General features: G+C 42.5%; 2 protein-coding genes across 6 annotated transcripts in view; one reads left to right on the forward strand and one right to left on the reverse strand.

Moving 5' to 3' along the window:
• Positions 1 to 14,907: 14,907 nt before the first annotated feature.
• gcfc2 (GC-rich sequence DNA-binding factor 2) lies at positions 14,908 to 23,189 on the reverse strand. Its single transcript, XM_060071865.1, has 18 exons — positions 22,813 to 23,189; positions 22,528 to 22,629; positions 22,233 to 22,397; positions 21,678 to 21,911; positions 21,470 to 21,570; positions 20,817 to 20,965; positions 20,389 to 20,572; positions 20,085 to 20,208; positions 19,783 to 19,828; positions 19,453 to 19,553; positions 19,129 to 19,328; positions 18,854 to 18,998; positions 18,643 to 18,764; positions 18,306 to 18,382; positions 17,336 to 17,402; positions 16,786 to 16,932; positions 16,474 to 16,610; positions 14,908 to 15,466 (listed from the first exon to the last, which is right to left on the reverse strand). The coding sequence occupies exons 1-18, from the start codon at positions 23,105 to 23,107 to the stop codon at positions 15,334 to 15,336; spliced, it is 2,529 nt and encodes an 842-aa protein (XP_059927848.1). The 5' UTR covers positions 23,108 to 23,189; the 3' UTR covers positions 14,908 to 15,333.
• Positions 23,190 to 23,782: 593 nt separating this feature from the next.
• The window catches only part of LOC132472307 (intersectin-2-like), a 35,673-nt gene continuing 31,675 nt past the window's right edge, over positions 23,783 to 27,780 (forward strand). For 2 of the 5 annotated variants that reach the window (XM_060071861.1, XM_060071859.1), the window contains exon 1: positions 23,783 to 24,054. The gene's annotated coding sequence lies outside the window, so the exon portion shown is untranslated. The other 3 variants (XM_060071863.1, XM_060071860.1, XM_060071864.1) reach the window with 2 other exon arrangements.

Below are 27,780 nucleotides of genomic sequence, written 5' to 3' on the forward strand. Positions count from 1 at the left end.
TTTCTCATTTGATACTTGCCCTGTCTCAGTCCTTGCAATCGTCCAGTGCATCATGACCAGAGAGCTTGGTAGGCTGATGTCGACACTTACGCTGGCTCGCCACCAGATATGGCTTGCCCAGACACTATTATCAGAGCCATGCCGGAGAACCCTCTGCACTCTCCACGGAGTTCCGATGGAAATTCTTGGCCAAGCAGCACAACAGGCCTTGGATCGTGGCATCCAGGCAAACCAGACACTGCAGCAGTTTGCTAGCCTTCGGGGACCTACACCCCTACCGAGACAGCAGCCTCCACAAGGTTATGGCACGAATCCCAAGACCTTACCATTTCTTGAGCGACCCTATCAACCCCACCAGGCTCCCACATGGCAAGAACCCCAGGCACATAGCGGTCCCAGGGGTAAAATATCCAATTCCGACGCCGGCCCCCAGTTTTAAGGGGGATTAAACTGACTACAGTCAGTGGTCCCACAAACTGACAGGCCCTCAGCCAGGAAGTATCCACCCTCCTGGAGAAGAAGGTTTGACTCAGTGTATTTTTTAATTCCAAAAAAAGAGGGTGGGTTTAAAAGACGCATATTTTTACTTCCCAATAGCACCACATCACGGGCCATACCTGCGCTTCACATTCGAAGGGCGAGCCTACCAGTACAGGGTCTTCCCATTTGAGTTACCGCTACCGCCCCACGGGTCTTTACAAGGTGCATGCGGGCAGCGCCCGCACCAATGCAAGCCACTGCAATGCTAATCCCTCCTTATCTGGACGATTGGCTTATTTGCGCTCCAACCGAGGAACGGGCAGAGCAGGACACCACAGCCCTCCTAGCCCTAGGCCATGTGAAAAGGTTGGGTCTTACAGTAAATTATGGCAAAAGTTGTCTAATACCCAGCCAAGAGGTACTGTTCCTTGGCATAACTCTAGACTCCGTCCAGATGCTTGCCATCCCCTCTCTGTGGCAGGTAGAGGCCATGCTCCAGATCCTTCTGCATTTTCGGGAGGACAGGAGGGTAAGGTACAGCCTTTGGCTCAGGCTGTTGGGGATGGCGTTACAACCCTGGAGACGCAGAGCATATTTTGCCAAAGGTGTCACACTGGGTTCGATCCCCTTACGCCGCGATGTGGTGGTGATCGATGCTTTACCCTCTGGCTTGGGGGCAGTGTGGCAGCACAGGGCGTTGAGAGGGCTCTGGAGTGCGCAGCACATGACACAGCACATAAATGTGCTCGCGCTCGGCAAATTCCTGCCATATTTGAGGGGCAGACATGTTCTGGTAAGATGTGTCACAACAAGTCAGCTGTCTACAATGTGAACCATCAAGGGGGCACAAGGTCGGCTCAGTCATTACAGGTTACACAGCAACTCCTTGTATGGGCTCTACCTTACTTTTCCAGCCTCAGGGCCACCGAACACGTTTGCAGACTTTCTTTCACTCCAAATAACTCCGTCGGGGGAGTGGAGACTAGACCCAGAGGTAGTAGAGGCAATATTGAGCAAATATGGCAAAACAGAGGTGTACCTGTTTGCTTCAGAGTCCACAACACATTGCCCTCTCTGGTCTCATCCTGTCCGATAGGACAGGATGAGATGATGCCTTGGCACATCCATGGCCAGCTCCTTTATGCCTTCCCTCCATTTCGACTGATAGGGTTAACTCTACACAGAGTTCAGAAGGGGAACCACAGACTCCTGCTGGTTGCCCCAAACTGGCCAGGGAGATGAATGAACATTGCATATGCATGAACTCAGATAGCACAGGGGTGGCACTGTGGCCTAACCCATCTTTTTTTCCAAATAGGCTACCTTCGGCCCACTATAATCAGGTCGTAGAGCTAACAGCTTATGGCCCCTCACACCCACCGGATGAGGAAGCTAGTTTAGCAGAACTACTCTGCCCGGTGAGATGTGAGATACAGAAAACTGATGGTTTTCGCCAGTCTGATGGCCTGTTTGTCTGCTACGGGGGCAGGGGAAGGAAGGGAAGAAGAAGAGGAAGGAGCAAGCGCTGTCCAGACAGAGGCTGGTCCAAGTTGGTGATGGAGGTACTTGAAGAGGCAAGTCAAGAGGACTGCTTTTGCCTCCTAACATCAGAGGCCATTCCACCAGGAGTGTCTCCACTTCCTGGGCAGCACCACGAGGATTGCCTCTGAGTGAGATTTGTGCAGCACGGGCGGCCCGACATCATCCCCGTCACATGTGACTTTGTTGATAATATATACTCGACCTGCGCATGCGCGATGGATAACATCCAGTGTTAAGCACTGCCTCTGGTGGTCATCCAGAATTCATAGAACCGTAGTTACATACATGTACATAACTTTCGTTCTAACTGGGCTTAATCAACTAAGCGCCGCCTTCGTTGGAGACTTTGATGGAATGCCCCTCTGGTGGTACATGTGGGAGCAGAGTCTATATTTTATATAAACTAAATCTGAATAATTTCTTACAAAATGGATTTAGAATAGTAATAATTTTTTAACACTCATTGAGAAAATCTTCGCCTGAGCATTTAAATTCTGGAAGATCAGTTGCCCCGCCAATCTCCCCCGGAAGCGTGGGCTCACTATCTAGCTACAGCCCTGTCTGATAGAACCAGATTCATGAAAATATTTCTTACAGATCTATTTATACTGCAAACTATCCCAACAAAGGTTTGTGTGCACCATCTGCGTGATTCAGTGCAGACACAATCATTTCCATGAAGTTGATTTTATTTTTTATTTAAATAGAGGTCAAATGTAGTATTTGCATTTGATTTGTTTGGTTATCCCAATACAATTGTTCATGTGTGACTGATAAATATAAATTGTGGAGAACTGTGTTCCATTAGTCAGTGGACGAGGTGAGCTGAACCAGTAGGCTGCATTAGACACATAAGACAGTTTGGACATTTAGAATTTGTGTTTCAAGATAACTGAAGGCGATACAGTCATACTCTGTGGTTGTTTTTTCGACCTAATTCAAGTCATTCCAATTATTATACAATATTAATATAATTATCTTCATCAAAAAGTAGGTTTAGAATCGGAATAAAATAATGTAACGCCTATTAAGACAACTTTTTGCTGAGCATTTCAATGCTGGAAGATCAGAAAATTCAACCGCAAAACTATTTTCAGGTCACAAACAGGAGCACTTTGGGTGATGATCATGTTTCCAGAGTATAACACCTCCTCTGAAAATTCAACGACAACTGTAACCTTTGGAAAGTGTGGAATTCCATCATCAGCGATCACAGCATACTTCCAAGGAATATCAGTCACCTTTCTTCTTCCCTACATGGTCGTTGGGCTTCCAGCCAACCTATGGGTGATGTGGCTTATCACTCACGGAACAAGATATTCAATGGCAGCTGAGCTTTTCCATCTAAATATGGCAATATGTGAGACCCTTTTCCTCTTGGGGAGTCCCTTAGAGTTACACTGCATGTTTGGCCCTGCTGATAGTGGCCCGGTTGTTCGATTCCTGGTTACTGAACTTTGGGCGTTAATATGCTTCGGCCGTCCCCTGTTCCAGTGCTCCATCTGTGTGGAGCGATACCTGGCTGTGGTTCACCCTTTGACCTTCATCAGGTAACCAATAAAATGTTCTGTTTCCTGTGAAGTTAGATGTAAATACTGAGGTTGTGTTTGATTGAATAACAAACACATGCTATGTTGTGATATTTTACAGGTTCAAGCCCCTGAGATTCAGAGTAGTCTGCAGTGCTCTGATGTGGTTTGCCATATCGGTGAACTTGTCGAGCATTTGGAAAACTGATGATAGTGGGGTTTTTATTATGACATTCTTTTCATTTATCATGATGCTGTCTGTAATTGTGTTCTGTTGTTTGTCGGTTCTTTGGTCCTTGAAGCAGCCAGGGCCAGTAGAGACAGAGAGGACAGGGGGTAACAATATGAAGAGAAGAGCCTTCAACATAATTTCATTGAATCTGGGGATTATTTTGGTTACTTATTTGCCGTCCTTGGTTTTCTTGTCTTTGAATAATATTTCATCTTTCGATATCTGTTATATGCTTCTATGTATCTGACGCTGTTGGGTGGGTTTGCTCAACCTTTACTTTATCTGCACAAGGCTGGGAAGCTGCCTAGCATATTGGTTTTACGGCAGTGAAAGCATAGTGGATGATGAAAATAGGTACAGGAACTTGTTATAACAAGATGTTTTCTCATATATGAGGATTTTTTTTTTTTTTTGTATATTGAGCTTATCTTCTCTTGTTCTATTGAGATCTTTTTTCATTACATTGAGTTTGTTTCCTAACATATCGAGTTTTTTTCTTTGCATTATATTTTCTTGTAAATTATACAAATATGAATAATATGTTATGAGCGTTATATTACTTGGCCATATCTGTAGTCATAGCTGATCAATAGTGTTTTCAATAATGTTATCCGAAAAATCACATCCTGTAATTGATGTATTATACAAATGAAAATGCTGGCCAGCCCATATGTCTGTTTACAATAGTTGACCATTGACATAATAAAAGACAAAACATCTGGCTGCTGCCAAACCTACCACAGCTATGGATCAGATCACCAATTGGCTAAACCATTCCTGTCTCCAACTTAATGCAAATAAAACTATGAATGTTTTTCACCAAAAAACAATGTAACATTGTGTTGAATATAACAATCTCAGGTAAAAACATTAGTATTGTGTATGTGTGTATGAAGTCATAGCTTGTCAATTGTGACAAGTGTCCCGATGCATAATGTACCGGCTCACAGTCAAAATCCTCCGCGTGATCGAGGATGTGCTGGAAAACCTCGACCAGCTCAGCTCTTTTGTCGTGCACCGTGCCCACCAACCTGGAGTGAAAGTTCCACCTCACCTGTGACACCCGCAGCAGCCGCCTCTCGCAAAATTCATCCAGCAGTTTTGTGCGCTTTGGAGAACGTGTGAAAAAGGCAGACCCGGGATTTTTGCTGCTCCCTGGGACAACACCAGATGTAATGTGTGGGCATAACAATGCACAAAGAGCCTTGGGAATTTCTTCTTTTACACGCGCCTGTACGCCATTTAGTCCCGATGCCATTACAACGGCTCCATCGTAGCACTACGCAACCAGCTTGGTCTTACAATCGTAGCTGGCCAACATTTCAAGTAGCAATTCTGTTAGATCAGAAACAGGATCGCTAGGTGCTGTGAGGGCGGTTGCCATAGTAGTTCACTGTCAACTATCTCACTAACCGCCAACAATTCAAAATTTGCTGATGACATCACCAAGGGCCAGCGCTGGCATATTGCTGGGCCCCGGGGGCGTTCTATTACTACACATCAACATTTGATTGGCTGATTACAAACGTCAGTCAAATTTATTATCCAAAGGGAGGTTGTAGCTTCAGCGAAAGGTTAGCAATACTTTTAGTGCTGGCCCTGCTGGTCCATGTAACTGTTACGCGTATTCAGTGGAGCTCAGCCTTACAAAATTTATCGGTTTTCCTTTCCTTTCCTTCCAACTATGTTGTATTACTGAAAAAAATATGGAATTAACATGCGTTCAGACACAAATTAATGTAATTTTGAAAAAAATAAAATATATAAATGATTTCGATTTTGACAGGGCCAGCAGAGAAGGCCCTGCTGGCCCTGAGTTTTTTTCTTTGTGTAATATTTGCTTGTTAAAACACAGAGTAAATTTCACAAACATAAATAAGATGTTATTATTTAAAAATGACTTAGAAATATCCGTAGTCACTGCTGATCTATAATGATTTCAATAATGTTATCAATAAAATCATATCCTGTTCGTGATGTTTTCTACAAATAAAAATGCTGACCAGCCCATACGTCTCTCTTTGTTTCCAATAGTTTTACTATAGACACTCCCAAACCACTCAAATTCAGACTGCAAACCCAGCCGAGCTACGCAAGTTAGAGTGACACCGTTTCACAGCAAGTTAGAGTGGACAGAGCAGTTAATGAGTTTTTTATGCTGAGAGTCTGAAAATCTACTTACTGGGAAGGACTCAATCTTACACCTTTCACCTTAAACAACATAATTATGACGTGATAAAGAAATATTTCCCCAACCAATCCTGAGCATCACATTACCACCCATTATAGGCTAAACAGTATGGTTGCATGCAAAACTCATGGAAAAAGTCTCATGGATGAGGCTGATTCATCCCATGACATTATTTCCGACTGTATTTCAACCGTATTAGTCTTTGAGCCCTTTCATCATTGCATATCCTTAATTAAATGTCCTTGAATATATAATGGTGAAACCGAAATTCAGTGCAGTAAAGTTCAATGCCTGAAGTAGATTTTATTTGTTTATCGAAAAAAAGCTCAAATGTAGTGTTTGCATATGATTTGTCTAGTTATCACAACACAATTTGTCATGGGACAGATGAATATAAAATCAGGAGGACTGAGTTGAGCTGAACCAAAAGGCTGCATTAGAAACATAAGACAGTTTGGACAAAATTTGTGTTTTAGGATAACTAAAAGCGGTAAAGACATATTCGGTTTTTGTTTGTTAAATCCTATTTCAAATCATTCTCGTTAGTATATAATCCAAATAGTATAGTCAAATAGTAATACAATTTTTTAACACCTATTTAGGAAATCTTTTGCTGAGCATTTTAAATGCTTGAAGATCAGCCAAGTCAGCCGTGAAACTCTTTCAGGAACCAAAGAGGAGCATTTTGGGCGATGATCATTATTCCAGAATATAACAATGCCTCCTCTGACAATTCAACGACAAATTCAATCTCTGGAAAGTGTGGAATTCAATCACCAGTGCTCCTACTATACATCCAAGGATGGATAGGCACCGTTATGCTTCCTTACGTGTTCCTCTGCCTTCCAGCCAACCTATGGGTGATGTGGCTGATCACTCACGGAACAAAAGAATCATTTGCAGCTGAGTTTTTCCATTTAAATATGGCAATATGTGAGACCCTCTTCCTGTTGGGGAGTCCTTTACAGTTATACTGTTTTTTTGGCCCTTTTAGTGAGCCGGTTTTTCCAATCCTGATCGCTAAACTTTGGGTGTTGGTATTCATCGGCCGTCCCCTGTTCCAGTGTTGCATCTGCCTGGAGCGCTACCTGGCTGTCGTTCAGCCTTTGACTTTCATCAGGTAAGAAATACAATTTTCTGTTTCCAGTGAAGTAAGCCTTAAATGTCGAGGATTTATTTGATTCAATAACATCACATGCTGTGTTGTGTCATATGATCTTTTACAGGTTCAAGCCCCTGAGATACAGAGTAGTCTTCAGCGGTCTGATGTGGTTCACCATAACTTTTGACTTGTTGAGCATTTGGACAGCTGAGCTTAGAAATTTCTACATCGTTGGAATAACTTTTTCCCTAACACTAACTATAATTGTGTTCTGTTGTTTGTCAGTTCTCTGGTCCCTGAAGCAGCCAGGGCCAATAGAGACAGAGAGGACAGGGGGTAACAATATGAAGAGAAGAGCCTTCAACATCATTTCATTGAATCTGGGGATTTTTCTGGTTACTTATTTGCCCACCTTTGTGATTGTGTCTTTGCAAAATATTTTGTCTTCAAATATCTTTTCGTATCTGTTTACGCCTTCTTCGTTTCTGACAATGTTGGGTGGGATTGCCCAACCATTACTTTATCTGCACAAGGCTGGGAAACTTTATAGGACATAGGTTTTTACAGCAGCGAAACCATAGTGGAGAAAAAATAGATACAGGAAGTCGTTATAACGAGGTGTATTCTAATCATTAGATCATTTTTCTCGTTATATTTAGATCTTTTCTCATTATATCGAGTTCTTCTTCTGTTCTAATGAGATATTTTGTTGTTATATTTAGATTGTTTTCTTTCATATTTAAATATTTTCTCATTCAATTAAGATATTTTCATGTTATATTGTGATCCTTTCCTGATACATTGAAATCCTTCCCTGTTATATTTTAGTATTTTCCTGTTATATGGACATATTTTCTCGTTATATTGTTATATTTTCCCGTTTTTTTCTTTGCGTTATATTAGCTTTTTAAAACACTAAGTAAATTTCACAAACATAAATAAGATGTTATTATCTAAAAATGACTTGGAAATATCCGTAGTCACTGCTGATCTATAATGATTTCAATAATGTTATCAATAAAATCATATCCTGTTCGTGATGTTTTATACAAATAAAAATGCTGACCAGCCCATACATCTCTCTTTGTTTCCAATAGTTTTACTATAGACACTCCCAAAACCCCTCCAACTTACAAAACACACCCAGCCGAGCGATGCTAGTTAGAGTGACACAGTTTCACAGCAAGTTAGAGTTGACGGAACAGCTTTTGAGATTTTTATGCTGAAAGTCTGAAAGCCTACTCACAGGGAGGGACTTAATCTTGCACGTTGCAACTTTAAACAACATAATTATGACGTTATAAGATAATATTTTCACATTTTCTGAACCAATCCTGAGTGTCCGACAGCACCCTTTATAGGTTAAACAGTTTGGTTGCATGCAAAACTCATGGAAAAAGCCTCATGGATGAGATTGATTCACCCCATGACATTATTTTAGACTGTATTTCAACCTTATTATTCTTTGAGCCCTTTCATCATTGCATATCCTTAATTAAATGTCCTTGGGTGAAATCGCAATTCAGTGCAGAAACGTTCATTACCTGAAGTGGATTTTATTTGTTTTTATTTAAACAAAGCTCAAATGTAGTGTTTGCATATGATTTGTCTAGTTATCACAACACAATTTGTCATGTGACAGATAAATATAAAATGAGGAGGACTGTGTTCCATTAGTCCGATGATGAGTTGAGCTGAACCAAAAGGCTGCATTAGAAACATAAGACAGTTTGGACAAAATTTGTGTTTTAGGATAGCTAAAAGCGGTAAAGACATATTCTGTTTTTGTTTGTTAAATCCTATTTCAAATCATTCTCGTTAGTATATAATCCAAACTTTTATTTTTTTCTTAAAAAGTAGGTTTCAAATAGTAATACAATTTTTTAACATCTATTTAGGAAATCTTTTGCTGAGCATTTTAAATGCTTGAAGATCAGCCAAGTCAGCCGTGAAACTCTTTCAGGAACCAAAGAGGAGCATTTTGGGCGATGATCATTATTCCAGAATATAACAATGCCTCCTCTGACAATTCAACGACAAATTCAATCTCTGGAAAGTGTGGAATTCCATTACCAGCGCTCATACTATACATCCAAGGATGGACAGGCACCGTTATGCTTCCTTACGTGGTTGTTGGCCTTCCAGCCAACCTATGGGTGATGTGGCTGATCACTCACGGAACAAAAGATTCATTTGCAGCTGAGCTTTTCCATTTAAATACGGCAATATGCGAGACCCTCTTCCTGTTGGGGAGTCCTTTACAGTTATACTGTTTTTTTGGCCCTGCTGATAGTGGCCCGGTTTTTCAAATCCTGGTTAATGAACTTTTGGTGTTAGTATTCTTCGGCCGTCCCCTGTTCCAGTGTTGCATCTGTGTTGAGCGCTACCTGGCTGTCGTTCAGCCTTTGACCTTCATCAGGTAACCAATAACATTTTCAGTTAGCAGTGAAGTAAGCCTTAAATGTTGAGGATTTATTTGATTCAATAACAATCACATGCTGTGTTGTGTCATATGATATTTTACAGGTTCAAGCCCCTGAGATACAGAGTAGTCTTCAGCGGTCTGATGTGGTTCGCCATAACAATCAACTTGTTGAGCATTTGGACAGTTGTTCATAGCATTTTTCTCATCATTGCAATAAATTTTTTCCTAACACTGTCTGTAATTGTGTTCTGTTGTTTGTCAGTTCTCTGGTCCCTGAAGCAGCCAGGGCCAGCAGATACAGAGAGAACAGGGGATAACAATATGAAGAGAAGAGCCTTCAACATCATTTCATTGAATCTGGGGATTTTTCTGGTTACTTATTTGCCCACCTTTGTGATTGTGTCTTTGAATAATATTTTGTCTTCAAATATCTTTTGGTATCTGTTTTCTCCTTCTTCGTTTCTGACAGTGTTGGGTGGGATTGCCCAACCATTACTTTATCTGCACAAGGCTGGGAAACTTTATAGGACATAGGTTTTTACAGCAGCGAAACCATAGTGGAGAAAAAATAGATACAGGAACTCGTTATAACGAGGTGTATTCTAATCATGAGATCATTTTTCTCGTTATATTTAGATCTTTTCTCATTATATCGAGTTCTTCTTCTGTTCTATTGAGATATTTTGTTGTTATATTTAGATTGTTTTCTGTCATATTTAAATCTTTTCTCATTCTGTTAAGATATTTTCCTGTTATATTGCAACCCAGTCTCACGGAAATACGTGACACTATCACGTCATTTAAAGGTTGGGTATGGGATTTGCGAAACGCCAGCAGATTTTGAAAATACACAACTCAAATGGTCCTACCCCCTCTCCTTCAACGCTGACTCTGACTCCACCCATTCCAAGTACCTGGACGCGCAATCATGCACGAGCGCGAACAGAGATGCGCGAGAGCGAGCCAGGCTAGCGTAGGTTTTCGTTTAACAACATGGCACTACATTCAGCTGTAAGTTGCACCCAGTACCGCGGGAAGTAGGGGTGCTGGGGGTGCTGCAACACCCCCTGTCCGAGGCCCTGTCTTATCACAGAAAACGATCATTTCAAAAAACTCCGACCAAAGTGGAGATTTCTGAAAACGCCGGTTATGTGTTGTCGTGTCAACGGGGAGAAACAGGATTTTAGGTTCTGAAGCGTCACATTATGCACCAGGAAATGCTTAACGTCATGTGAGCGCCCGCTGTACCGTATTGGTCCGAATATAAACACAAACCCCATTGTAAGACGACCTATATTTGGAAAAAAGATTTGAAGACCAGATCTTGTTTTTAAGAATAAATAAATTGTATTCATTGAAATAATCTACGAAAATAAAAAGGCATAGAATAAAACACTGCATTGCCACTAAACAGTAGTGCAAATAGGCCGTACTGATGTGTACACCAAAGACTATTCCTGACACTCCTCTGCCCCGCTGTGTTCGCTCTGGCTGTGGTCGCTCCGAACTGTTTCGGCCCGTAGCAAAGCGAGTCATCCTCGCTGCTGTCCAAGGCATTTTGAGACGCAGCATTTATTTAATGCTCATATGACCTAGTGCTGAAAAAAGGTTATTTTACATTAAACGGTCACATAAATCATTACTATTTTTAGAAAATGTATGTTTGTTCATATAATTGTATTGGAAGTCCTGGTTTTCACTAGGGTTGCCGCGGTGTGGACATTTTACACCGAGTAATACACTCGTCTCAACACCGGTATTACCGAGTATAAACGGTATAAACTTTGAAACTAGGTCAACCGCCACACAAGCATCGGTTTTTAGACCCTTCTCGTCCTTCAGTTGCCGCCAACGTTCGAAAGCAGCGCCTAGGATTATTCTTGATTTCAGTTTTTCTCTTTCAGCGTTTTTATTATCAATTACTCTCTGAAAAAGAGTTTTCCTTCTCTTTGCTGGTGGTGGTGGGGATGGTGGCGTCTTGTCTGCCATGGAAATTGTCTTCTACTGCTAGGTCCAAATGTGGATTAACTAGTTCCAGTAGCTACCGCAGGATCACAACAAACAGGAGCTTGCTCTGGGTCACGAGCTCTGGGTCACGAGTACTGCACGAAGGGGTCGCGCGCGGGGCGCGGGGGAGTGCAGTACGACCGTTTGATTGACGTACTTACTGTCCAATGCAACTCGGTGGCAATGCAAATGATTGGCTGGAGTTTTTCGAGCCCTGCCCGTTCCACAGATGATTGACAAGTTTAATTTTCATGTCAGTACTTCTAACTCAGTGGCTGTAAGCGGGTTATGATAAGGATTTCAAGTAATTTTGCAAAAATTGCCAAAAAAGCGAATTCCATACCCAACCTTTAATCTATTCATTTGTGATCTGGGACACGTAATTTCAATTTTTTTCATGCCAAAAGCACAAATTTCTAACATTATGACAGCTTTTGGCCACCCGTTTCTACTTTCACCTTTGATTCTAAGGAATTGTGACAATTCACGGATATATTTAATGCAGATGCGCTGCTCTTTAGGCAAACCGCGACTCAACAAAAGGTAGCTGCTTCATCTCTTCTTTTTAGAATGAGTTTGAAATTTGTGCTTTTGCCACGAAAAAAATTGTAATTACGTGTCCCAGATCATGAATGAATAGATTGACGTGACGTGACAGTGTCACATATTTCCATGAGACTGGGTTGTATATTGTGATCCTTTCCTGATATAATGAAATCTTTCCCTGTTATATTGAAGCCTTTTCCTGTTATATAGACATATTTTCTCATTATATTGTGATATTTTCCTGTATATTGAATTTTTTTCTTTGTGTATTATTTGCTTGTTAAAACACTAAGTAAATTTCACAAACATATAAGATGTTATTATCTAAAAAGGACTTGGAAATATCCCTAGTCACTGCTGATCTATAGTGATTTAAATAATGTTATCAATAAAATCATATCCTGTTTGCTGACCAGCCCATACGTCTCTCTTTGTTTCAAAAAGTTTTACTATAGGCACTCCCAAATCCCCTCCAAGTTATACAACACACCCAGCCGAGCTATGCTAGGTAGATTGACACAGTTTCACAGCAAGTTAGAGTTAGAGAGAGGAGCATTTGGGGTGATGATCATGTTTCCAGAATATAACAATACCTTCTCTGACAATTCAATGACAAATTCAACCCATGACAAGTGTGAGCCTCTAGCGCTCACAATCACAACATACCTCCAAGGACTGATAGGCACCTTTCTGCTTCCCTACATGGTTCTTATCACTCATGGAACAAAAGATTAATTTGGTGGCTGAGCTTTTCCATATAAGTATGGCAATATGTGAGACCCTTTCCCTGGAGGAGATTCCCTTAAATTTGTCCTGCTTGTTGGACCCTGCTGGTGTGTGTTCAGTGTGCCGTAAGGAATCCTGGGGGGTTTAGACTATTGGATTGGCTATTGGATTGGGGTATACCTAGGCGGTGGTGTACTTGTGTTGTTGGCGTGTACGACACTATCACCAGTGAGACGTTTATGTTAATTGGTTAGGTTGAGTGTGTTTATTCGTGTTATGTGTTTGTGTTCATAAAGGCAACTCTCGCAGTCCTGTGGTCTATGGGGCGCGGGAGTTACATAATCGCTGAACCTGGGCTGCCGTCTCGTCCATCCCGTGCTGCTCACCACAATACTTTCTCTACCAACGACAAATTCACTCTGAAAATGTCATACCGTATCCCCAGCCCTCGCCACTTTCCAGCAAGCTATGGCAGGTACCATTCAAGCGTCTTAGAGTACCATATTAAGTGCTATATAAATTTAATTTATTATTATTAATATTATCCTGCTTCCTTATTTGGTGGTGGGCCTTCCAGCCAACCTATGAGTGGTGTGGCTAATCGCTCAAAGAACCAAAGGTTCATTAGCAGCCGAGTTTAGAGCTGCCAAAGTGTGACCTAGTCTTTATGTCGGCGATTCCTTTACATTTATACTGTTATGGCGTATGACGTACTGCACGTTATTCTGCTGGTAGTGGCCCGGTTGCTCTGACCCTGCCTGTGGAGCTTTGTGGGTTTATTTGGTACTTGATTTTTACACTGCCATGCCGATACGGTCACAGCTTGGCACACCCGGCAATTTCACTGTCTTGCCTTTGTAAAACCGCGGGGGTATATTCCGCCTTCTTCAATGAGCCGGCTTTCTTGGTTCATTGGCGTAGGCGGGGCTACGCACAGACGGTAGACCTCTTTAGAATAATTTGCATACTATGTTTATTTTATTTTTTATTCAAGCCACTCACATGCTAGAATGAGTAGGCGACATCTGAGTGTCGGCTAAAAACGCGATTAACTATTTACAAGTGCAAAAACCCAAACATATTCTTTATTTTGCTGACATGTTATTTATCCTGACATCTCAGGGACGTCGGGATATCCGTCTCCGTTGGAGAGACCACACAGCAACACCTCTGCCCAAGTCCCGCCCCTGGAACCGCGATGCCGCCTAATCACATTTACGTGAAAATGACACCGCCAATATGTGCAGGGAAAATGAAACATGCCAATATGTGCAGGTTCCGAGAGGGTAAATTGGGGTGGGAAATAAAGCCGGTATATTAGAGTGTTAGTGTTAACGCGCGGACCATACCGGAAAAAAGGCAGGTATAAGACGGGCATATTTGGCAGTGCAAAAACAAATATAGTCTGTTTCCAGTTAAATTTGACCAAAAGGCTGAAGTTTTGTGTAATTCAGTAAGAACTTAAAGCTGTGTTGTGCCATGCAATCTTTTACACTCTGAACCCTGAAGTTCAGAGTGGCCTGACGTGGTTCGCCATAACTGTCAACTTGTATCAGTTCTTTGGTCCCTGAACCAGCCAGGGCCAGCAGAGACAAGAGAAAAGGGGTTAACAATATGAAGTGAAGAGCCTTCAACGTCATTTAATGCATATGGGGATTATTTCTGAAATGTATGGTCCTGTGTTGGCGGTCATGTCTCTGAAAAGTATTATAATCACTCTTTAAGAATATATATTTAAGTGGTGAATATCTGGGAGTTTTTTGTGGCATTTTCCAACCATTACTTTATCTGCACAATACTGGGAAGCAGACATGTATCTTCAAACATATGTTATCATTGTTTGCTGATTTATTTGTCATTTGTATGCATGAACTATGATTACACTGGACAATTTAGCAATATATATTTATTATGCGTCTTCTATTCTGCTATGATTTGTAAGAAGAAATGGGAGATAAAAATCATCTCACTGACTTATGCACTTCAATGTTACTATTCCTTTTGAATTTAAATTTAAGAACAGTGTTTTGATCTCCTTTATGCAGTTGCAACCAAAATGATCTACGACCCTTGTCTGAGAGATTCCTTTAACCCTCTGCATTGCTAAATTACTCAATTAAAATACAATTGTAAAATGTAATGCATCAAATCATTTATTTGTCATGTTTGTCTCATACATTTACCTGCTGTATACAATATATAAAAACAGACCCACTATTACAGCAATTGTCAGGCAATGAAAACAAATGGTGATCATGACAGCTCAATATGTTAAAAAGTGATATTGTTTTGTTCGCTTTCTTCTTCAGACACATCATGCTCAGTATTGCAGGTGGAATGTTGCCATCGCAAATAATCATTCCTATATAAAAATATGAGGTGGCCTGCATTGGACATTGGGTCATGTTTGATCTTCCAGATGCTTCTAACCAATAGCGGCTACTAAATACAGGCAATGCATCACAACGGATGGAAGACCTTCCTACCAACCAGCTCAAAACATAGCACTCCGACGTTGTCACATTTAAGAACGAGTGGTCGTCGTCTTGCAGTTCATAGGGTGTCTGGATTGGTGAGTTGGTGAGTGTAGATGAGGTCTTGGTAATTATATTTCTCTGCAATGCTCATGATGGGGTCATAACAGCGTATTCTACTCAGCACCTTCAGAACACTGACCATGGCAGACCTACACGGGGGTAACAGAGGCCGAATTAAGTGCGGAGTCTTCCAACACATGACTTGAATGATTCACAGAAATGCATCTGCATGCTTAAAAAATGGAAATAATACTGTTCAAAAGATAAATGAGAATGAAAAACATGATATACGTCATCGGAGCAAATTACCTAGTTCTCTTTGGCCTTAAAGTGAGTGTCTACCTGACAATGTAATTTAAAGAACATTTCCAACCACTAGTTTTTGCACATTGTGCTTTGTACTGTTTATCTTGAAAATGTACCGGTAATCAAGAATGCTAGTTACCTATAATCTGTTTTGCAAAAATGTGGATATACATCCATCCATATTTTCATATATATGCAAACATATGAAAAACAAATTAAATCGTCAATGTCAGTTCTAGCTGGAATCGGGATTGAACAATGGCTGTGCCACTATAATAACATCCCCTGCCCCTTTGACCATGTTCAGCCCTGTGGGAGAATGTGTGGATGGCTGGTTTAAGCAGCCTCACCTGGCAGAGTGATTGGACTCTGGGTGAGGCTGCACACCTGTTTGCATTGAGTAATCAGTGTGCACAGGTTACAGGCTTTGCTACAACCACCACTAGTTAAAGTGGTAGGAAAAGCAACAGAACACGAATTGCCTAAAATATATTCCTGAACCAGGGGTTGAGGTAAAAGGGCTGCTGAGGTAAAGCGTAGTGTTTGTGTCTAAAAAAAAGGCAGTGCTTGGAAAAGAGGGGTCCTGTTTTCCATAGAAAATCAAAAACAATACTGCATGAACACACCGAAACCAGAATCAGGATTTAAATAAGGTGGTGAAGACATAGTGGCCAGTGTCCATAAATAATGTCTTGGCCACTATAACAACAGGCTACTGCCCATGCGAGCATGCCCGCCCCCATTTGTTTAAATGCTAAGGAAAGCAGTGGAAGTCAAATAGGTGCTTGGGTTTCACGGTTGCATGGTAATCACATCAGATGAGCCCTCAGCACGATCCGAATGGCCTTACCTTGTGTCGGGCTCTTGGGGGGGCTGCTCGCTGCAGAGAGAGTGGGCCGTCTGGACCAGGTGGTTGGTGAAAGAGTGAAGCTGCGGTGGGCACATACTTTCTCCCGTAAACCAAGAGAGGGGAAGACTGCCTGCTATCTGCAGACCGAGTTGAAACAAGGAAAGGGTAAAGTTAGAGGGGAGGAAATATACAGATTAATGAACCTGGTGAGTATATCATAAAAAAAAATACAAACAGGCAAAAAGATGCATTCTTGCGCACACAGGCACGCATAAAGACTGACACACGCGTATGTGTGCTATGTATAGTGACCTTGCTGCATGCAGTCACAGTGGAGCTGGCTGGGCTCTGGTTGAGAAGGGTCATCATCAGGTATCTGTTCAGCAGCTTGTCCAGCATCAGCTCCTTCAGCACAGACTCAGACAGCAGCGTGTCCCACTTCCCCATGTTACCTAGCAACTAGGACGGACACACACGCACGCACACACACACGTTTGGTTGTATGTATACGATGATGTTACATGCTTTAAATCATAAAGTTCCGCAGTATGCCACATTGCCATCCTATCAGTACAATACTTTTAAAATTATTAATATGCTTGCATTAGGCATTATTCCGTTTTATTGTCCATATGTAATGCTGGCTTCTAGACTTTATCCCTGCACTGTACTTATTTGCACTACCATCATGTCACACATTCTCAAAGAGCATATCTTTTATCGTCCATGTGGATATTTTATTTAATTCTATTAACTTGAATATGTATGCTGTGTGCGACGTGTACAAGCTACTGTGACTTTCCCCTGGGGATCAATAAAGTATTCATCTATCTATCTATCACCCCATTCTAGTGAGCTGTACCTTCACCGCGGTCCAGAACTGTTGGTCACGGAAGAGACACTGCGGGGACATTCGGTCTTCCAAAAACCTGGAATTTAATGCACACAAACAAGGGAAATGGAATGAATGACTGTCAATTTCATATCAGAGTAAGGTAATGACTAAAAAGCTATTGAGATGCTTGAGATCAACACGCTAACAAGGTAGCCGCTCTGAGATATCATCATGCCTGTTCTATATATCATAACATCCCTCTCTCAACCCACTTTACGGTCTCTCTCCACACAATATATTTTAGTCATAGTAATTCAACAAACAAAAAAGGACAAGATCAAGAGGCAATTCCAAAGAAGCAATCCAGAAGTGGATCATTCGTTGTGGATCCGGGTCCGTGAGGTTATGAGCTAGTGCCCATAAGAGTGAGCATCCAACCACTGAGGTCGAGGGTCATTTAATAGGCTGAGAAATTGACTAATGGTGCCGTTTTGCTGTTGTTTCAAATTCATTCAAACATTGCTAGAACTGAAGAGCTTGGAGTTCAACCTTTGTCTCTGGACCTTCCAGGCCATTAGGGAGGGGTACTTGATGAACACATAGGGAGTTGATCAATTCCATTGATGAATCACATTTTAAATGTAATCTCTACTGAATTCCCACTATTATTATTTTTTTTAAGCACTTTCATCATTATTATATTGCATTATGGTTTGCATAGAAATGAGTAGACATGAATACACAATTTCCAAATCTCTTTTCACAGCTGGTATTCAAAGAGTTTTTGCTGTCGAAACTGTGGTCTGATCGCATTTCCCTTTCTCTGCGATCTGAGCGTCTGCCTTTGCATTCTTTTTTCATTACCCTACTCACCAAGGTAACTGGATATACAGACTGAATTTCTATCCCGGAGAGCGTGAAAGAGCCGCTTTGAGTGCATTTCATATAACACCTGACATGTACACATAGGGACTTTATAACGAGCCCGTCGACTCACTTTTTAGGGTACAGAGGGATGAAGACATCTTCATCGACACAGCTTCTCAGCCTGGTCACCAGCACCTCCACCAACACCTGCATGGAACACAAAGCTACTTCATTACCCCCTGCACTGCCTTTCAAAAGCTGGGTGGTCTTGTTTTTATTTCCTACCAGCAACCCGGAAGCACTACGATATGTGAATCGATCTGTGATCGATATGTCGAATATCAAATTGTCTTTCGTTTTTTTAACATAGATACTTGAATATACTATAAGGTAAATAATGCCCGGCTGCCCGTCCTTCATGTTGCGGAAGTAACAAACACATTGTACGTTTCGGTATGTTGCTTTACCTTGGCCGGCTTGCTACGCTCTCCGCTGAAGACAGAGTAGTCCTCGTTCAGCTTGTGGCAGAGGTCCGAGAGATGGGCCGTCTGTCCGAGAGACAGCGGGTCCCACACCAGCTCAACGTAGGCTGAGCACAGGAAGACACGGTCAATGACAAATGGAAGGCAGTCCGAGCGTTTCTGTTGCTGGATGAATGTGACAGAAGCCGGTTATCACCCGTTATCTTTGGCAGGACCGTCTTCTCTATGACACTGGGCAGTGTTTTGGTGTCCGAGTCCTCTAGCTCTTCGTAGCCTTGGCCGTGACAGAATGTCTCCACCGCTTGGTACCAGGGGAGCGCCTCGAAGTCGGCACAGACATCCTGAAACACATACCCACACATGCCTTTTAAGCTTCCTCAACTCATAGCAGAGTGTGTGTGTGTGTGTGTGTGTGTGTGTGTGTGTGTGTGTGTGTGTGTGTGTGTGTGTGTGTGTCTCATTTCCGTTTACCTTCAGTGGGTCCCATGCCAGCATCTGATGGCGTACCAAAGGGCTGAGCAGCTTGGGCAGACACAGGTTAATGTAGGCGTTGTGATAGGAGTCCGAGTAGGCTCCTCTCCAGTCCACGAAGCGGGACAGGATCTTCTTAATGTCTGAAAAGTCTTCCTGGACGTCGGAGAACACAGTCTGGGCCCGCAGAAGAATATCAGCTGGCGGGGAAAAAAACAGAATGAGACAAAAGAAAGAGACGTAAGGAGAAATAATAGATTATGACACGAAGGCGAACGTGTTGCTAAACTATGTTTATGTGCTGTTCTGCGTCATCCGGCTCACCCCTCGTCTTCTGCAGTCGCTCCTCTTCCTCAGATGAAGGCTGCATGTCTTCTGGTATGTCGCTACAGACCTTCACACCTCCTTGCTCATAAGTCACCTCTCTGAGACGCGTAGGAAACAAGAGTGGAGGATAGGTTGAAAAAAATGAACAATGAACCTCAAGATATCCACTTTAATTCACATAGTTGGACCAATACAATTAATATTCTAAACGTGTAAGCTTTCAGATCTATACAACATGAAAATACAGGTTTTTAACCACTGTAAGTCTGGAAACAATTAACAGATCATTTCCAGCAAAAATTGACGGTGAGCACTAGACACACTCACCCCTGAGCCCCATCCGAGGAGTCGAGGCCCTGCTCCTTGGAGCCATCTGGGGAGGAGAACAGGAAGAGATGAGACCGACTCAAGAACCCCCATGGACCCAAACGAGCAGAGCCGTTCCTCAGAGGGCCCACAAACACACGGACACGGACACACTTCCTCCAGCCAGTCAAGCCTTTTTTTCATAATAACTGCCAATTCAACTTTTTTTATTTATCCTTATATTTCCTTAAATTCCCTTCGGTGATAAATAAATCTGCTGCATCCATCAATACATTGACGTGCACATGTCGGTGGCTACTCACGGGTGAGCTGCTGCAGGTGAGCGGCCCGCTCTCTGACACTCTTCCTCCGGTCGGCCAACAGTGACTCCATCTGGTCTGCCAGGAGAGTGTGCAGCTCCAGCTCCAACAAGTTGATCTCCACCACCTGCAGACACATGAGGCCGCATGGCACACGGACGACACACTTCAGCTCACTTTCCATGGATGAGATTTTGTACTTTTCCTATATTTTGTAAATATAGGAAAAGATTAAACATTAAATAATAATAATAATACCCAAACCCGACAATAACACTAGGTTCATCCACTTGCTGTGAGCTCTGACCTTCTCCTGGAGACACTCCACCAGGTTGTTGGCGTACTGGGTCATGGCCCTGTAGAAGCGGAGCTGCTTGTCCGAGGCGCTGCCCTCCAGGTTCTCCATGGAGCTCCTGGCGTTCTCCACGTCCCCCTCCATCCTCCTCAGCTCCGCCTGCCGCGCTCGGTGCACCTCCTTCAGCGACTCCAGCCTGGACGGAGGAGGAGGAGGAGGGGGGGCAGAAGTGGAATTTAGCCTTGACCGCACTTTTCCTGAGGCGAGCTTCGCCATAGCATGAAAGGAAACGGAAGATCTTGGTGACTTTGAACTGAAGTCAGCGTGTCATTTATTGAACCAAAATGGGTCTTTACTGGCTTACTGAAATGGGATTACAAGTGTAGAATTAATTTAAATCAGGATGAACGCAGAGCTGACGGAAAATAGCGTTTACTGACTTTCCCTCAAGCCTCCGTTTCACCAGTGAGACGGTGACAGGCGGCAGGCTCTCTGGGTAGTTGAAGCCGGCCTTCTTCTGCCTGTGTTGGTTTCTCCTCCGGCTTCTGCTGCTGCTGCTGTAGTTGCTGGCTTCACTGCCTGAAGGACTCTGGTGAACCAGGGATGGTTCATGTTAACATTACAGGGGATGTTAATATTACACAAGTTCTGAATGAGATGCAGTGAGATTTAGTAGTGAGATTAGTTGCAAGTACAACTCATGGCTACTCTGAACGGGATAAAATTCATTGAATGATGAAGAATCCGATTTGAATGATTAATCTAAAGTCTGATAGCGGGAGTTTGACTTTCTTTCGCTTCATATTAGTTCTGGAGGCCAATGGTGTTGCTGGGGGCTGACAAATGTTAGCGCATAAATGGCAAATGCAAACTTGGCCAGCAGTAGTAATAGTAAACCATAAAAAAGTGTCTGTAAAGTTAAAATCAATACTGTGTATATATCAATACTATGAACAATGTATTATTGGCTTGATTATCATTGATTTGTGTTTCGTATGAGCTCCTCTTTATGCTAGGTCCCAGTAGTGGTGGCCGGCCATCTACCGTTCCAAACCAACTCATAAACAATGTCTAGTGAAAAGGCCTCCCCTACCTGTTCACCTGGACGTCTTTTGAGTCCCTTGAAAATCTGAGTCTCCTCCCAAAGTTTCTGCTCCTCTTCCTCAGAGTCAGATTTACTTTCATCGCTGCTTCCTGTCCCAACACACAAGACACGCAATGACACAGCTGCGCAACTAACATAGGCATTCACGGAACCAACGTGTGAAAATGACATAACTTGCCCATCACTTTTCCCTTACCTAGTTTCTCCGCAATCCTCTCTCGAACGCTCTTCGCACGCGGGGCAAACTCAATCCTTCGCTCGCAATCATCTGGTTCGTCGTCGTCGCGGTCGCTGTCCCTGCTGCGGCGGTCTGGGGTGCTGCCAGCAGAGCTCCGGCCATCCCTACCCAGGGAAATGAAGTCTTTCTGGGATCTTGCTTCTTGACGTTGCCTCCTGGCCGTTTTGATGGTTTTCGCACTGGGGATTATAACTACAGGGACACAGTACAGGCCGGGATCACGGACCAGCCCCTTTACATTGGGCTTTCAGCAGTCAGTGGTTGAATCTTGGAGACGGTTGGTTTATGATAATAATACTAACAACTGCATGAGAATCGATAAAGCATAGTTGTGTTGGCTGGAGAGTTGGAATGTGTTTGTCATTGTAAAAGATTGATAAGAAATATTTAGGACACTAGATTATACCACACATGAGCAATGATGAGTCCACTCTTTCAAAAAACATTACCCCTTTCTTGACACACACACACACACACACACACACACACACACACACACACACACACACAAACCTGGTTTGTAAGCAGAGTGATTAGAGGCTGGCGAGGAGGACAAACTTGAGAGCGATGATGTAGAACCATCACTATCATCTTCTTCATCAGGTGTGGGAAGGGAGGCTGGACTCGAAGAATCCTGCCTGGGTGAACCAGACGGCAGGGGAGCCCGTTGCACTGGACCTAGGGGGATATATGTCGGTAGTGGGTGTCCAAATAAAAAGGTATACGTTAATTATAAAACAATCTTGAGTCGCTTCTGCATCAGTAAGTCGCAGTATCCATGTTCAAGGGTAGGAACCCCGGTACATACGGCTTCTGTGGGTATTCTTCGCTGATGATCCTTCTTTTCTTTTGGCTTGAAAAACGATTGCTTTGTCGGATGACTTCCTTAGCTTAAACTCCGCTCCTTCAGCTAAGTAAAAACACAATAAACGACAAAGATAATACAATTATTATTTTTGGGGAAGAAATATGTAAAAAAAAAAAAACACGTTATAAACCTATGCAAGTAGTGTAGTCTACTCTACTGCATGAAGAGCAGTGTTACAAGAATGTTATCAGACACTTCCATCCATATTCATCACCCTATATTTACCGTCTTTGTCCTCGGAGAAACTAAGCACAGCGCTTGCTTTCTGTTTCTGCTCAGTAGAATGTCTGCTGTCAAGAGCATCTTCTCCTTCGCTCTGATCCGACTTTGGCGGCGTCGTTTCTCGCTTTGAACTGCACGATATACCGCGGCCTTGTGAACTTTGAGACGGCTTGGTCACCGCGGAGTTGTCAAGAAGCTTCTTCTTTTCATCTTTGTTTTCAATTTTATGTTCATCCTCTTCCTCGCTTGATTCTCCTTTTCTTTGCCGAATGTTCCTTCTTGTTTTTTTCTTAAACATTTTTTAAACGAGCAGGTGTTGATGTTGATACACACTTGTGGACAAACTGCTTTATGGCACGTTTGAAAACCAATCTGTCGTAAAGTAGTCAGAAACCTGGTAGACTTTGTGCACCGCCCTGTGTGGATGAACTGGGTTCTGCAGCCTCTAATTATGCATACATGGTCCGTATCCCTTAAAAAATACAAAAGAGATCCTGTTGTACGATCAATCAAATTATAAAATGAACAAATCACGTGCACTATTTATTATAAATAACATAAAAGGATATATACTATTCCAAAGTATTGTAATGCTGATATGATGGGCTCCAAAAGAGAAAATAGTCCACTCAAATATTTCCAAATTCCCTTCCAGCCAAAAGGCAACTGTATGAAAAGTGACACAGTATTAATACTTATTTGGAATAATTTCCTCCTGTATTTTTCTTCTCTCTCTCTCTCTCTCTCTCTCTCTCTCTCTCTCTCTCTCTCTCTCTCTCTCTCTCTCTCGCTCTCTCTCTCTCTCTCTCTCTCTCTCTCTCTCTCTCTCTCTCTCTCTCTCTCTCTCGCTCTCTCTCTCTCTCTCTCTCTCTCTCTCTCTCTCTCTCTCTCTCTCTCTCTCTCTCTCTCTCTCTCTCTCTCTCTCTCTCTCGCTCTCTCGCTCTCTCGCTCTCTCTCTCCTCCCACTCCGTGCTTGGTTTTACAGCTCCCCATCCATCCGACTCGAATACGAGTACGCCATGTTGTTTGTGTGACACGAAACTGTCAGCAACAGGCTCGTAGGCAACTTCAGTAAACGTTCCCCGAGTAGTTCGTGTTCTGCTTTAGTATAACATCAATACGTAACCTGCGAGATCCTTCAGGATTATTGGATTGCAGCATTGGTTCGGAGAGAGATTGGAAGTTCATGGTGTTTGCTAGAAATGAGAGAGGTACGAGCCCGAAACTGCCTATTCAAGCATAAGTGTAAGTTTGACATTGTTATTAAATACTGAGATATTGGAGCTATGTAAACAATAAACAGGATTGCGTTTGAGGTTGTCTCCAACCGTTAACAATTAAAGTATAGTTCAGCTTTTTGTAATGTACATTTTGCCTTCTTAGAAGGTTGATACCAAGCTCGAAATAATTCCTCCTAGTAACCATTCACTAGGAGTTGGAGCCAAACAAGGTTTTTTCGAACATGTAGGCTATGTTTCTGTTTGATTATGATGTACACATTTGACGTTTCTGTAATTGAAACAGGTTTCAATTACAGAAACGTTGCAAAGATTCCTAAATACCTCCAAACAAGTTGAGCAGGTAGCAGGTCATGAAACTTGCTAGTGGTTGGGGAATGTCACCTATGGGTTTATCTGAGTGTGTGTGTGAGTGAGAGAGAGAGAGAGATACATGAACCAGATTGTTATCGATGTGAATACGGTCCTGCATGGTTCTATTCTAAGTACTACTGGCGTCGGATGACGTCTACAGTAAGCTGTGGTTCTAATCAATGAGGATCCTGGACTGAATGCATGTCTGTCAGGTGCTGATGTCATATTGGGGTAGCACGTTTGGCTAGAGTTTGGCTGTCTCTGTGTTCTTATTTAACACACTACTCCATGTATGTTTTGGTATCTCAGGCATAGACGTGCGGAAGAGCCTGCAACATCTAGTGTTTAACTGGATCGTAATTCTACCCTGTAATGCCTCTGGTCTAGTCAGTGAGATGTGCATTACACAGTACTCAACAACACGATCTGATCCCCATCTGTAGTCACCTCCTTTTCCTCCTTTAAAAAAAACAAAACGATAAGCAGTGCGGTGTATCTACCATGAAGTGTAGTTATGACATCTGCCCTGCAAATGAATCAATAGCTTCATAGCTATAGCTAGCTGTCATGTAACTGGTTTAGCCCTTCCCAACTCCCTTAAGAACATACAGTTGATACCTTATAAATATTACTCTGTCTTTCGGACAAACTTCAACTTTCAGAAATAAATCATTTGTTCAATGTGTATCGGTAGTAGTCAAAGTGTATTGCAATACTTTATTTTGAAAAATATTATTTATTTCATGCCACAATCACTCAGGAGTATAAATCCTGTACTTTGAATTCCCAATAAATCAGAAAGAAACCATATGTCTAACCTCTTCCTTTTATGGATTAGCCCGATCAGGACAGCTCAACACAGAACATTAGTGGTTGTGTCATGCCATGCCTTATCATGAATACAATACAGATAATGGCAAACATTTATCAATCCAAATCTGACACAATGCTTTTAGCCTGCATTGAGGCCTCTTTAAGAAAGGCATGTGTGAGGGCGGGTAGCACATGCAGCACTTGAGAAAGTCTTGAAGGGGACTGACAAGAAAGGCTTCTCTTTCACAACGCCTACCTGGCGGCTAGCTGGAAGTGATGATGGGAGAAACGCACATTTTCTATACGGTGGAGGGAAAATAACCTAGGGAAGTGACCCCCACATAATAGCATTATTTTAGGTGCAGATGTGCATGTGGGAAGTGTCTAGTGGCTAGGGTTAGTAATTTCAAGCTGTTTGAAAATCTCTGGTTTCCTGTGTTTTAGTGATATCACAAGTAGGAGTGTCCACCTAGATGTATGATGGATCCAACGCAACATTTGCGACAGTCCGCTGGCCTGGGTAGGCTGGTAGACTGATCTATCCAGCATACATCTAGGTTGAAACTCCCACTTGTGTGTGTGTGCGCGTGTGTGTGTGTGTGTGTGTGTGTGTGTACAAACACTGGTTCCCACTTCTGGTTCAGAGGAAATACATTTTTAGTGTGCATAATTCTGTAGCGTAAGGCCATAATTAACGTAATTGTTCAACATCCGCCATCTATATTTAGTCATGTATTTTTAAGCATCAGATAGGCTAGTCTGGTACACCACACCCGTGACACCAAACATCGACTGCATCGATTTACCATGGATAACTTGATTGTTTTAAATGAACAGCCTGCTGTAAGTCATTACTTTTGGTAGATCTGGGGCCAGTTCTCTGGTTTATTTTGTATGAATATAAGCGAACAGATTAGCCAGCAGCATTATACGTGCAAGTGTTGATCGGCCTTTTATGTGGTGTTCAATATGACTCAGTCTAAATGTGATCATACAGCACACTTATCACTGTGCAAATACACAGTCTCCAAGTATGGGTGTCACCAACCGGCTCTGTTCATTTGGTAGCCAAAGACCTACTCAGACGTGTGAGTCTGGGCATGTGTATGTGTGTGCGTGCGCACATGTGTCTGTGTCTGAAGGGGTTGCCATTATGTGAATTTGCATTACATTTGCAAATTGGTGACTCCGCCAAGACAGTCCCTTTGTCAAACATTCATCCATCCGTCAAATCTCCACCAGCTAGCCTACCGGGTTCTGGAAACAATGAAATGTTTCCGTCCGTCTGTTCAAAGTTATCTACCAGCTTGTTGCTACTGTGCTAGCTATGCTTGTTGTAGCTTGTCTTTACTTTTCTTTGTTTTCACACGCTGGCTGTCTAAGCAGACATGCATATACCTGGCCAGGTGACAGTCAGTTTAGCCTTCAGGCCTCTGGTCCTGGCCTGAGAAACACAGACATGCACACACTTAATCAACAATACATATTGGGTTTGATTAATGAATAAATTTAGTATAAAATATAAAAAAGCAATAATAAACATTAATGTGTGTGTGTGTGTGTGTGTGTGTGTGTGTGTGTGTGTGTGTGTGTGTGTGTGTGTGTGTGTGTGTGTGTGTGTGTGTGTGTGTGTGTGTGTGTGTGTGTGTGTGTGTGTGTGTGTGTGTGTGTGTGTGTATTTTTGACCAGTGTACTGAAAATTAAAATTAAGAAATAAGTAAAATGTTGTCAGGGAGTAGTAGAGCCTCTGACGTTATTCACTGCACCCACTGCTACGTGAGATGGCTAGAACTGGAGAAGATATGGAGGCGGAGGAGGATTTGACTGTGTAGGAACAATAGTGGGAGAGTGACAGATGGCAGGCAGTGGAGTCCCCAGTCCCTGTCGGCCCTCTACTCCCCACTGGGTATCCAATCGTTAGTGAAATGACCATATTCACTTAAAACACATGACTGCGCCTTTCTCTCAGTTTCTTTCTCTTTATTTCCCATTAGCCATTGTCCATATATTATTACACTGCGCCTTTTTATAGCTAAAAGGTTAGTAATCAATAGTCTCCCTCCCCGGTCCAAAATATAGATTATTTTATCATGCAGGAGTTCAGGACCCTTTTATCCCGTCCCATGCCATCAAATCACATCACAGCAATTTGCACTGCAAAAAAGCATGTCACTTCCTGCTTCCTGTTGCCAAAAACATTCCTCTGTCCGTGGGTTAACGTAGAGGAAGTGGTTAGTGTTGAGACTGGCATTCCATTCTTTGCCCTCCTCTGACCCGGTCATGTGACTCCAGAGAGATGACGGCAGGGAGGAAGTCATGGAAGAAGCAGGTGCTGAATACACGACAGCCATGCAATGTGTAGGATCAGTTCTACCAAACTGCAAAGAAGGATCAGAGTACGTCTCCAGAAGGGTGCGTAATGTGTGAGGGCGTTTTAGTATCACCAAAACACTGGAAAGGTGGCAGGCAATATCCATGAGTAGAGTGTTTATCGTATTGTAAGACAGTCAACATGCAGATTGACAGTATGTCAACTTTATTCACTATATCCTTTTCATAGACATGT

Source organism: Gadus macrocephalus, chromosome 14 (assembly GCF_031168955.1).
Source record: "Gadus macrocephalus chromosome 14, ASM3116895v1".
Taxonomy (NCBI): Eukaryota; Metazoa; Chordata; class Actinopteri; order Gadiformes; family Gadidae; genus Gadus; species Gadus macrocephalus.